At 46.1% G+C, this 13,242-nt stretch overlaps 1 protein-coding gene and 1 long non-coding RNA gene across 7 annotated transcripts in view; one reads left to right on the top strand and one right to left on the bottom strand.

Annotated features, from left to right (window-relative positions):
* The window catches only part of TET1 (tet methylcytosine dioxygenase 1), a 75,676-nt gene that overhangs the window by 60,704 nt on the left and 1,730 nt on the right, over positions 1-13,242 (bottom strand). For 4 of the 6 annotated variants that reach the window (XM_040564231.1, XM_040564229.1, XM_040564232.1 and 1 more), the window contains exon 2: positions 4,384-6,426. In XM_040564231.1, the coding sequence (XP_040420165.1) occupies positions 4,384-6,303 (1,920 nt within the window). In that variant the 5' untranslated portion in view covers positions 6,304-6,426. Of the gene's footprint in view, positions 1-4,383; positions 6,427-7,916; positions 8,088-10,789; positions 10,876-13,242 lie in introns of those variants that run through there. The other 2 variants (XM_040564230.1, XM_040564233.1) reach the window with 2 other exon arrangements.
* On the top strand, positions 5,600-10,195 carry LOC121073388. The gene is made up of 3 exons (XR_005821673.1): positions 5,600-5,687; positions 7,917-8,064; positions 8,548-10,195. It is a non-coding gene; the product is annotated as an uncharacterized LOC121073388 (long non-coding RNA).

Raw genomic sequence — 13,242 nt, 5'->3', positions numbered from 1 at the left:
AGGCGGCGGCCGCCCCGCAGCGCCCCCCCCCGGCGCTGCCCGAACAAAGGGGCTCCTGTGCCGGGGCCGCGGCGGCCGCCCGCAAGACGCGGCCCGGAGCCGCGAGGGGGACGCGGAGCCGGAGTCGGGGGGGGAGGTCACGGGGGGGGGGGGGGGGGGGCGGGGAGCGGCGCCCACCCGCGCGGCCGCGTGGCTCCGCGAGGGGCTCTCGAGGTCAGGCGAGGACACGGCCCGCGGGCACCCGCACGCACGAGGGAGGGAGGGGGGAGCCCACGCGGGGCGGGAGCGCGCGTGGGCAGGGAAATGGCAGCGGCTGAGGGCAGGCGGGACAAAGGGGCGCACGCAGGCGGCCCCCCCGCTGCCAAAATCCTACAAATAAAGCGGAATCGTGCACGGGGGCTGCCGGACGGCGGGCCGCAGCCCTACGGAGCTCGCCCCAGAACGACTCGAGCCGAGACAGCCAGGAGCTGGGAGAGCTCCCCGGTAAAGCAGCATTTTCTGTCGGAAACCAAGAAAAAGGGGCAGGCTGGCAAGCTGCCCGCCACCTCTAATTGCAGCACCCTCCTTAAATACGCCTGGGGTTTCGGCAGCACGTCAGAAAGCCACAAGCAAGCAGGCTTCATTGTTGGGTCCTATTTCCCCGCTCCTCGGATTACAGCTATTAAATGAGACGTCTTGAGACACCTCGGGAAGGCCAGCGAGCTCCCGCCCACCGCTTTCCCCTCGACTCCAGACCCCACAGAGCTCCCGCAGCCCCCGCCTCTAACACCCACCTGAGTCCACGCCAAAACAAAACACACACCACACAACCCCTCCAGGCCCTAGGACACGGGCACCTGGACAAGCCTTGCAGAAAGCAGGCTTTGGAGACACTGTTACATCTGCACAGCCTGCCCCTGCAAAGCCCTTTTCCCCAGAGAGCCTAAAAATAAGGCAGGGATCATCACCTCGCTGCCCCACACGCAGCTCTGGAGATTCCCAGGCCCTGCCCTGCAACGCACCCGGGCAACCTGGACGTGTGCCATGACATGACAGCAGCCCGACAGGCTGCTTCCCCAAATGAGGTGGACTTTTAGTAGCAAACAGCTGAGAAGCAGCATTCAGCAGCTCCTGTGTCAGCTCCGAAAACTGCAGTCTCAGAAAAACAGGAGAAAACGCCCGAGTTCCCCACTGCCGGGCAGCTGGGCTTGTCCAAATGCTCTTTTCTCTGGGGAATATTCCTGCAATATTCTGCCGTCCCTCTCTGGATGTGCAATGCCAAGCTTTTTTCCCCTGCCTTTCAAAGCTTGCTCACACCTTTTCCTTTTCCTTATCTGGCTGCTCCTTCAGGAACCAGTAAAGGTTTAGGATTTCTTCTTCACCAGCTCCCTGCCAGGCCACCACAGCCCGGGTCCCTGAAGGGCAGCATTACCTGTAGCGGCACTGCTGCGCGGGCGCTGCGAGCGGAGCCCGCAATGATTTCTCCAGACCTTCTCCTTGCCACGTCCCTGCAAAACCCATTACCTTCAGCGAGGTAACATACCACTGAGGGTTTATGGGGATGTTATTTTTAAGGGATATTTTTCAAGCCCAATATAGTTTTCAAATCTTTATCTGGATGATGTGTGAATTAATGAAAATAACAGTAACATAACCAATACCAGCTCCAAACATGCAACCGATACTCTCTTTGGGTTGAATGCTTGCGCACACACAGCCGTGTATGTTGGACTATGCATTTCAAACTACATTCACGGATCCTACAAGCCAGGTCTGACTCTCTCTATCCATAAACCCACCCAAGACCTTAAGAAAAAAAAAAAACACACCGCATTTTGTGGGTTTGTTTGTGTTTTTTTTTTAAACACCATGCACAGACTTCCAAGCCTTGCACCAGCTCTCCTAGAGCCACCTAACACAGAGCTCTCATCGACTTCCCTGACTTCAGCACTGTTGAGTCAAAGTGCAAAGAAACGATTCCCTTTAAGGCAAAACATCACTGTTTAAACTGTGATTGTGCAGAGAACATCCATCCCCTCCACCCTCCTCCCAGTGAATCACCTCCAAAAAATGCTTACATTCCACCACCAGGACAGACAGAGCTGCGCAGCTCCTCAAACTAGGAATGAATGCACTGAAGCCAGCCTAATTTCTCTTAATTAGGTTCACTTTCTATACCATGGACAGAGACCTACAGCTGTTTTTCTCCAGCTGCCCTCTATTCAAACCACATCGCTGGCATGAAGTCCCCACTGCTGTGGTCCCAACCCCATCACAGTTTGGGAAAACACAGTGTGATTCCCTTCCAGGGTGGGAAAATCTTATCTAAAGGATGGCTGCTAACAGAGATACTGTTTCCCATTCCCCCGATACCTCCCCCTGTATCTCAACATCTTTAAAGAGCTCCCGTAACATATGTACGCTGTGGAAATGCTTTTCTCAGAGCAGAGTTTCTACAGAATACAAGAGACCAGACTTGCTTCTAGGAATATCCGAAAAGGCACCAGGTTTCCTTCAAATACAATTTTATGAGAAAATACCCGACATGTTCTTAAATGTCAGGAATACTTCATTTCCTCCATGCAGTACTCAAACTTCATACAAAATTTAACGAGAAATGGAGGCGGCCTCTGGTGCAGCTCTAAATGTATTGTACAAAACACAACCAGTTTAATAAAATAAAAGCACACAAGAAATAAGCTGCCAAAGAAAGGCATATAAACAAGGAATTCCTCAAAGAAAGCAAAAGGAACGTCTAAAGAGGAAAGGGTGAAGGGGCAAGGCTAATCTGCGAGGAGAAGGTCAGGCTGAGCAACAAGAAAAGATGTATGTTTAGCCTGGAAAACAAAGGTTGACAGAAAAACTGGAGTGCTTCCTTTCACTGACCCTGCCAAACCCCTTTTTAAAACACGGCTTTCAAACTGTTTCCTACCTCATCTCCACCAATGCTCTTCCACGAGCTTCTTCAGTCCCACTAGCTAAAGAATAAATACAGAAGGACATCATGGTGCTACTCTCTTGCTGTAACAAGTCGGGATCAGCCTCTGTCACCTTTATTGCTTTATTATAGGTCTTAAAGTCACATTTTAATTGTCCCTTCCCTTTTATTAAAAAGAGTATTTGGAAACAGTTGAGACACAAAAGGATTTTGACTCAACTGTAAGCCAAGCTGTTTAAACCTACTTCCCTGAACATTTTAATTTAAAATACACTTCCCTCGAAGGAGAACATACCATACCCTCACTGCTATGGGACTTGTCTTTCTCCTTGCCTCCTGTGAAGACGGAGCAGACACGTCTGCGAAACCTGGCAAGTACAGGACGGAGCGGTGAAAACAGAGGTCTCCTGAGATCTCCGTAGCAAACGGGGATTTCTACCTGCTGCACGAACACGCTGTTTTAATGAAGCTGCTGTTGAGAAATGTTTTGCAGGTGCGTTCCCCCCAGTGTGAACTGCTCTGCTCAGAGTGCACACTGCTGCAGAGACTTGAACCTGAGTTTCCCACATCCCAAGGCAAATGTCCCAGTGACTTAACTACTGGGACGGCATCTCCCCCTCTGCAGCTCAGCCACTATCCAAGCAGACCAACTTCCAGCAGCACACCGAGGCTGGCTCTGCAGCACAGAGGTCAGGGAATTCAGTTGGGATGTGGGAAATCGATGTTCAACTCCCTACTTACCTGATTTAAAGCCTGATCTTGAACTGAAATCTCTCAGAAGGTCAGTGCTGTTATCACAGGGGCATACAGACTGTCTTTTCCCCTCCTCTTTGTTCCAAAAGTAATGACCTGGGTTATAAAAGGCTGATGGATCAGAAAAATGAGTAAGAAACACAAGAAAAACAAGTATTTGTGGGAGATATGGTACGAGAGACAAAGGGAGAGTGGCAGGAGAAATGAAATGAAAGAAACAGAAGAATAGACAATTAGGCAGAGAGATGTGAAAGGAGAAAATGCAGCTACAATTTGCTCCTGAAGGTTATGAATTTATTTCTATGTGTTGAGTCATTACAAGCAAATTATTCTAACTCCAACTGAAGAGTGCACACAGCCTTCCCTCTTTCGCCTGTTATCCTTAGCTATTTTGCAACACACACCCTTTCCTCCCTAATAATTTACAGTCTCCTAAGACTAACATCATTTCCCCCCTCCCCTCTAGAACACAGAGCTAAACCATGCTCACTGCTGATTTTATGCATTTACACAGGAGGAACAAGAATAACTCTAGCTCACTTTAATCTACCCTTCTATAGATACCAAGAGAAAGTCACAACGCAACTTGCTAGCTCCAACAGAAACCCTAAGTCCTCTAAAGCTGTCCAGTGACCAGCATTTCCCTTCACAGAATTTTAAGATCCATCTCAAGCCTCAAAAGGGGGACTTAATTTGAGACTCCTCAGGCTTACCTCAAGAGGTAGTGTGATCGGCGGTGGTGGCTTTTTCAGTTCTTCACATTTTCTCTTTTTACATATCCGGTGACTGGTTTTGCGTTTCCTGCAACAGCTGCATTCTTCACAATTTGTTTTCCGCAGACAGGGCTCACAGACTCCACAACGCCTTCGTTTCTTTTTCTCTAACATAGGGAGCAGAGTAGAATAAGGAACAGGGTGATCACCAGCTGGATTTGTACGAGAGGATGGCCCTGAGGCCTCAACAGCTTCAGTACTGTCGCTCACGTTGTCCTGAACCAAATTCAAGCTTATTCCAACACTTCCCAGCTGTGATGAATAATCATTATGCTGCAGTCTTGAGTCAGCTGGCAAGTCTGCATTTATGGCTTTTTCTGAGGCAAAAGCAGAGATTTCCGTGCTTGAAGGCAACTCTGAAACAAAACCTTCAGAGAATTGTCCAGGGCTTTCACTGGAGATTTTATTGACTGTGCTTTTTTCTAAATCTGACAATAAAGCGGGGACATAATCTGAATTCAAAATTAATGTCTCTGCATCAATACATTTAACAAGTTGTTCAATATCCTCCACTTCAATATTGCTTAAAGAGGTATCGGAAACTGGTTCACATGCTGTAAATATGATTTGTGAGTCAGATTCTGAAATCTCTCTGGTACAGCTCAAATCTGAATTTGAGTCAAGTTCTTTGTGAATGGGTACAAAATCCACAACTAGTTTCATGGGGGATTCTGCAGGCGAGCTTACACCTTCAAGATATAAAAGTGAATTTGATTCAGTGGCAGATAAAGAGTTGGAATTTGAAACAAGGTCTTTATTCTCTGATTCTAAATCCCAGTCTGCCTTTAAGCAGGACTCTGCGAGCGAGCTCGAATCTTCTAAATGTTCTTGTGAGTTAAACTCAGAGGTAACTATGGGTGCAGAACTCGAGTCATGTTCTTCACTAGCTAGCACCAGGTCCGACTCCGTTTCAGTGTGCGGTTCAGCAAGCGGGGCTGACTCTTCAGCTGCTGCTGAACTGAGGTCTGAGGTATCAACAGAACCGGAGTCAGGTTCTTGACTATTAGGCACCGGGTCGAAGGGAACCTCTACATGCTCCTTCGAGTTTGATTCAGAGGCAGTTATGGAATCAGAAGATGGAAGCACAAGTGCAGCATCTTCAACAAATGCTTCATCTGAACTATCTGCATTGAGATCAGCGGGCTTCTGCTCACAGGGCAGGTCTTCATGCTGAGATCCCACCTCTAACACTTCAGTATCGCCATCAGTTACCTGACTGCTTGGAACAGCATCACTTGTTTCAGGTACTTCTACCTCCTCCTCTTGACCGGCACACGTGGCAGCAGGCTCTTCGTCTGCGCTGTGTGGAGCATCCTCTACAGGCAGAGGAGCTACCGTGTTTTGTGCTGAATCCTGTTCCAACGCTTTTTCACCCGCTTCTACATTTTTTTCTTCTTCTACTGCCAAGGCTTCTTGTTCATGCTTTTCCTTTGTTTCTAGCCTTTTTTGTGCTGCAACTTTCCTAGGTTTTGCAATTATTGGAGCTTGGGAAAATCTACGGGAGAATGATCGGTTACGAAGAGACATTGTAAAGCCATTGAAGTTGAAAGCATCCTGGTTATGAAAGAGGATATTGTCAGCTTTCTCCAAACTCACCCACGGTGTTCCAGACAAGGTTCTGGTGACACTGCTCCTGAGAAGTCTACCTGAAGAGCTCATGATTGGTTTCTTTTCTTGCTGTTTTTTCTTAACATCTTTTTCTTGTGCTGGCTTCTTGCATTTTCCAGAACTAACAGCTTTTGTGGAAGTCTTTGCAGTTTTCTTTCTCACTTGGCTAGATTTCTTTTTGCCCTGGTTAGTTTTCCTTTTGCCTATCTCTTCCTTTTTGGCTAATCTGGAAGGCCTTGCGTGGTGAGCCATGTCTGCGGAGTAGTAGAAATGTTAAGAGGAGAGATGGAAAAAAATCATGAGCTCTTGAGAGAATTTTTCAATAGAAAACTGCACACTCCCATTGCGGCTCTCTGTAGTGATACAGAGTCAACTCTGAAATAGAAAAAGATATAAAATAACATTAATAGAAGCCTAATTAACACAGGAAGCACATATGCTAAAATAATCAAAAAATACAGAGGTAGAACTAGACACATTGTTATTGGGTGTCAAGTTCAATCAACAGAAAAGCTTTGAAAATATTAGTATACTGCAAAAAGGAGAACTTGCCTAAACTCCTAGAACACCAACGAAGAAGTGAGCCAAACTTGAGTGATCATGCAACACCCCATATTTACAACTTTATATCATTTTTAAAAGGATTGAGCCTTCTCAATCTTATTAATGATTTATTAGCCACTTTCCCTTGGGAAAGAAGAAATAAAATTTACATCCACAGATACACTGCGGAGCATAAAACTACCACCCTAAGGACATTTGGGGCAAAGGAACAAAGCTGAGTTTACGTGGTGTATGTGCGCACTCATACACCATCCCAAGGCCATCCTTCACACTCCAACAGGCCGCCCACCATGGTACAATCCAGGTGAAAACGGAGAATTAACTACCTCCCTAAGCACATCTAGCTTGTAGTGCTGCTCACGGAGGAACTGGACCAGGGAAGAATCTCCTTTCCCAGAGTTATGTCCTGGGATAACGCACCAAAACACCGTACTACACTGCAAGCCTGGGTCCTGCCTAGCTATATCAAATGTACTACGTAAGCCACCACCTCTGCTTCGCCAGCAGGACTACTACCATATTTGCCATCAACACAATACCTACCACAAGGTTTATCCTAAACTTTTGCCCCCAAATATGACTGCAATGCAAAAGCCCCTGAACTCCCCAAATACAATCCAGCCATCTCAGAGGATACAACCAACTCTTCTTGCTCCAGAGCAATTTTCTTCAAGGTGGTTTGTGTTTTTTACGGTTTTAAAGCAATTCTTTTAAGTACACAGTTTTTAAGTACATGCTATTTTAAAATACCTGTGGAAGGCTTTAGAAGTTAGCTCTTCAAATAGATCAGATGGGTAGACAAGAGCATCCTAAAAATGGGAGCAGGCAAAGCCAGAGCAAGAGACTCTAGTCTCAGGCAAGAAGAGTGCCTTCCCTTTGTCACCATTCCTAGGTGACCAGCAGGGCTCTTAGGCAGAGCCCTGCTGGTGCAGCTCAGCCTACTTAATGTGTAACGGTACTACACCATCCAGGTTTGGCTGGTGCAGGGCACACAGAAAGGCACAGGACATGTAAAGAGAGCAGGCTCTGTGACAACAGGTCTCATGTAAGCATAAAAGGGTGCAAAAAACTCACAGCAGCATTGCAGTGTGCCAAGATAAGCTCATCAGCCCACCATGGGGCTGGTCTAGCACAGCCAACGTGCATGGCCTCTATACAAGACCACCGTCTCTTGCTGCCCCCCAAACAGCACGCCAGCAGTAGGCTCATCTCCAGCTTTGCCTCAGCTGGGAGCAGGCTGCCCAGTTAGCACAATACCTGCCAAGGCCACTGCTAACTTTCCCAAACTCTTTTCTATCTAGCAGCTTGCTTAGAGCACTTTGAAGCCCCATTCCTGTCCATTCAGCAGCAGCAAGCTGAGTGATCCTGTGTACTACAGAACATAAACCTAATGCTTCAAAGGCCATTGCCAAAGACCTAAACAGCTCCTGCAAAAGTGCTCTACAGGAGGTGGATGAGACACGGAAATAAAATAAATACAAAGCTGAAATTAAGGCAATTTGAAAGCTTTCCTCCCCTTACCCTTTCCTGGAGAGGCATGGGGGAAGGGGAGCATGGCCATCACTTGCCACTTCATGAACCCAGTGTCAAAGAGGCTATCAGCAGCATGTCAACAGGTCTACAAAACTGGTTGTTAGCAGCCTGCAAAAAGCTTCCCAGTTTTCTTGTGGTTTGATGAGACAGAGCTCCTCACTCCAAAGGATAGCCTGGAGGGCTGCAAAACCAGCTGGAAACAAGCAGCAGGCAGCGCATCTGTAGCCATTAGTGGCTGGTGCTACATAACAGTGGTAGGAGAGGAAATGCGAGCTACTTTCAGAGGCTATAGCCAGGAGAGCAAGAAAGAAAGCAAGCAAACAAGGGCCAGACAGTATGGGAATGTGTGAATCAGGAGGGGACCAGAAGAGAGGAGATAAAGCTTTTCCTCTTTATCAGCCCTGAAACAGAAGCAGAATGATGAGAAAACAGATCAGGAATGGAAACAGACTGGATTTCTGAAGATACCGAATGTGTTAACACTTTGGTAATACTACTTCTCTACATAAACAGCTGCCACTGCTGCTGTGGAAGTTTTGGAAGCATGATGTCCAAAATTATCAATTAGAAGCTTCATTTATAACTACCTTGTCAATCTTTATTTTTCTTTCAAATTGTATTTATGTGATATGCTTTCACCTGCAATTAGAAATTTCAACACTTGCTTCAAGACTGAAGAAGTAAGACTATCCTGTTACATTTTGGTTCTGGTTTTTGTTTTTAACAGAAACCCACCTGTCTGGCAAGAACAGAAAAGTAACAATGTAAAAGTGTTGCTGCTTTTCAGAGCCAAAATTAGAGGCTCTGAACACAGAGCGGTTGAAGATCTTTTTCTTGGTAAAGAAAGAATGTTGTTATTTGTAGAAAATTGCCTGGCATTTAAATACTGTGTTAGAGAAGATGAGAAAGGCTGTTAGTACTGTCTTGCTCAGAAATGACAATACAGAAACATACAGAAACCAGCAGCAACTGTATCCATTTTGTTTTGATTTTGTCCCTGGAAATATATAGATCTGAGTAATACATCTCTGAAGGTCTTGTTTTTTCCCTTTTCTTTTAATACTGGACTCCAGTTTTATTTGTCTGGGACTGAGCACCTGACCTCTGAGGTGATTGTAAGCTCCTGGGAGAAATGCCTGTCAGCACAAAATCCTCACTTCCACTTAAAGAAACCCCAGACTCTTGATGAGTACTACTCTGCCACAATAATCTTAACTGCTAGATGAAAAATGACATTTTAAAAAGAAAGTTTCTAATAAAACCAAATTACATTCTTACTTTCTTGTTTACATTTCTACATTTAGGACCAAAATATTAGGTAGCTACAAGCTGAGCATTCAAGTTTTGTTTTCTGTTGCACTAAGGAATATTTTACCCTCCCTTTTCCATTTAAAGGGCTGGCAATGACTCTGCGTTGATGCCTGCAGCAGTTGCAAATTGCCTCGCGTCACTTCTTAAGGACAGCCAATACCAACACCACGCTAGTCACATTTCAAAGCAAGAAATATTTCCAAAATATCTATGTCAACTAAAAAGGATTATCAAATATAAACCTCATGGGTCAATACAACAACTTGTCAGTTTTTCACCACCCTGGAGAGATACAAACTTACTTCAATGCTCTCCTCTCAATGCCACGTCAGATGGGACCTCCCATGCCCTCCCCGAGAGAAAGGACAGGCGTCCCTATAAAGTGAACCAGGTAATAGGTGCAGGAGGGTTTGCAGGGAACTGCCCTAGATAATAACAGTGCATCCTGAAGCTGCTTGTTACTTGAGCTGACTTATCTCTTTAATTCACGTGCAAAACCGAAAGCTGGTTGTAAGGCCAGTTACTTAAGTTTTGCTCACAGTAATAAATCTGGAGCAATCCCACTGACTGCTATAATCCTCAACAAATACCACTAAAAAGCTAATCAAGGGCTAAATCTTCTAGTCTCATCTGGGTCAAAATTCCAAACAGCTATAATGAGAATCTCGTCTACAAAGCACTAGGGGGAATTTAACCCCATATTGCTGGAATGCCTCCAGGGGGAAAAAAAAAAAAAAAAAAGCTTTTCTTATTTACTTTCATTTTCTTTACACAAACTAATATAAAAAAAATCCTTTTAGAAGTACTGTTTATCAAGATTGTTTCATAACTAAGTGGAAATCTGAAAAAAATTAAAAGATATGTTTTCATAAAAATGATGGCAGCCTTTTCATGACATCATGAAAGAGAGCAAGTGACCCCTAAAAAAAAAAACAACACACAGCTGCATGGGAAAAATCACACAGCTAGGAATAGTCAAGCCTGGTTTCACTACAGCCAGAATTAACTAATTAAATGCATTTTGTTTCAGTGTTTAGACGTCTTTTTAAAAGTCACTTGAAATCAGCCTGATGGGGAAACAAGATCCAGAAGCTTTCAGAAAAGTCACTTCAGCAATAATGAACAGGTCCCAAGCAATAAGGATCACCATTTGACTTGGATGTCACACAATCTCTGATCTACAATTTTGAATTGAGGAGCATCTCATCCTCCAGCTGCAAGTGCTTTAAAGGACGATGCAAGACACACCAGAAAAGACAGAAAGTGGAAAACCTGACCCTCATGCTAGATACAAAATCTTTTTTCAGCCCGTTCAGAATTGTCATATCACCTGGATGTTCCTCCCAGCTGCACCAAAGTCAACATGCTTTTCAATCTTGCTCCATTCTCTGCGTCTCCTGACTGCTCTGTACAACACTTTGTATATGAAAAGAAGGGAAATGGGTTAAGAGGAGGGAATTATCTTTAAATCCATCCTCCCCCCCCCCCCCCCCCCAATCCTTGAGCATCCATTTGGTTTTGGTTAAGAAACAGAAATGAAACTTCTCGCCTGCCTTCTCAGGACCATGAATTATTGTACACAGGCTCTTGTAGAGGCCTCTCCCCTGTCACCCACCACCACACAGCCTCTCAGACCTCTCCTGCAGAACCACCAGTTCAGACAGGGCTGCAGCCTCGCAGGCCTTCCAACAGCACTGTTTGCTATTTTTCTACATTGATGTTCGCCACCTTGCTTTCCACGATCATGCCACTCCTGAGGTAAACTGGAGTATTTTATCCAGCCATATTAAACTTAGACTTAAGACAATGCTTCCCAGTAGCACAACCACAATCTGGGACAGGCGCTGCAGGATGCTGCCTCAGTTTGAGAGCATAACCCTTCTGCTGATGCTCAGCAGCTGGTCAAGCAGCAAGGCCTTCACCCTGATGTTTGTCCCTCCTGGACCCAGAAGCCTGCCTCTGAGCCTGGAGCAGAAGAGGACTGCCACCAGGTCCCACTTCCCCCCTCTGCACAGGGAGCCAAGGACTGCCCCAAGGCTTGCATTCTAAGTCTCACTGAATTCAGCAGGAGATGTCAAGACCCAGCATTACGCAACATCATGACTTCAGCATACACTTTGGAGCCTGTACAGTGAAGGAAACTAGCAAAGGCACCACAAAAAAGCCCTCCTAGCTTAGGGAAAGCTCTATTAGAGCAATTTAAAAAAAGGAAAAAAGAAAAAAGGCAAGGAACCACACATGCTTAAACCACAAAACTCGATTAAACCTCAAACAACTGGCACCAAAAACCCATTGTAAAGGCTCACACCATATGCGCAAGCATCACCCCTCCGACCCAGGGTGCAACATGCATTTGCTTTCATCTGTTAAGCGCAGCCAAACACTGACCTTAACTTGAAGAAATGCTAAAAAGCAAAAAGGTAAGTAATTTCTAAAGGCTTACCAAATTAAAACCTTTTCCAACACAATACTCCTGGAACTTTGGAATAAAAAAAGCAAACAACCCCCCCTAAACTAATCATATTTCCTCCCAGTTCTACATTTATGCTGTTTTAAACAATGATTTTCTTTTTGACGGCACTGGACTCCATTCTCTGAAGATTTTACCTTAAGAAAAAAAACAACCACCCTAACTGAATCACCTTATCTCAAACTCAATTAAAAGAAGGGGGAGGTGGAGGGAAGAACCTTCAGGCAAAGATTAAGCCTGGAAAATTTCAACCTGAAAGGTGTTTTGAAATGTAAGTAACTGAAAACAGAAAGCAGGATGGAAATGCTTAGGCTGGCTTTAACAAGCACGGGTAGTGCACCAGCCATAATAAAAAATTATCAGTGGGGATTTTGAATTATTACACAATGAAGAATTCAGTTCTACAGAAATCACAACTATCAAAAAGTTCCTCAGTCTCGCCTTGAATTCCTCCCTGATTACCTGCCCCGTGTAAACCAGCCCATCTGGCATAACCCAGCCTTCTCCTTCACAGCCAGGGCCAGCCCGGCTACCTGCCCAGACCCAGAACAAATGCTACGTTTTCTGGATTCAATCCCTACTCTTAATTTGTGTTGACTGACATTAACGAAAACAAGGTGATTACTGTATGGAAGAGCCCACTGCCTCTCCATAAAAGTGCCTTAAAAAGCGTACTGAGCACAGGTGGGAAAAACTACTAGTCAGAAGATTTTTAAATTATTTTCACAGGTTTCTGCGCTGGCTGTAAAATTTAAAGAGACACCTTTGCCCTTTAAGTCTGCTTGGTCATACTTGAGATATCTAGCGCTGCAAGTGCACGGTTGCTCAGTTTTGCTGTTATAGCATTGATGCCTCTGGAAGTGGGGCTCTCTGGTCAGGTCTGTGCTGGTCGCATTCTGTCGCTCTTTAAAGTCTCTCTAGGGTGCAGGATCAGCTGGGCACACGACAGGCACGACTCCTCAAACTGCTGCTGTGCCTGGTGCCTTCTGCAGATCCTACACACTCCTGGGGTACACTGAGCTGTACCTTGGCAAGACGAAGCGGTGCTGCCCCCCTGCAGGCTGCCCTGTCCTTTTCCCTCACCCATCCCTCGCAGCGAGCCATGCCATCCCATTCCCTCACCCGTCCCTGCCCCGGGGCTCCCTAAAGAGTACGACGGGGCCGCCCGGCCCGGGCTCAGCAGCTCAGCGGCACCGGGGGGCTGAGGCCCCCCTGGGCCGGGCCAGGCTCTGCCTCCTTCAGCGAGCGCAGGCGGGCGGACCCGGGGGGAAGGGAAAGAGGGAAAGGGAGAAGGGAAGGGAAAGAGGGAAAGG

Source organism: Cygnus olor, chromosome 7 (genome assembly GCF_009769625.2).
Source record: "Cygnus olor isolate bCygOlo1 chromosome 7, bCygOlo1.pri.v2, whole genome shotgun sequence".
NCBI lineage: Eukaryota > Metazoa > Chordata > Aves > Anseriformes > Anatidae > Cygnus > Cygnus olor.
This window is presented reverse-complemented; position numbering and strand designations above follow the sequence as displayed.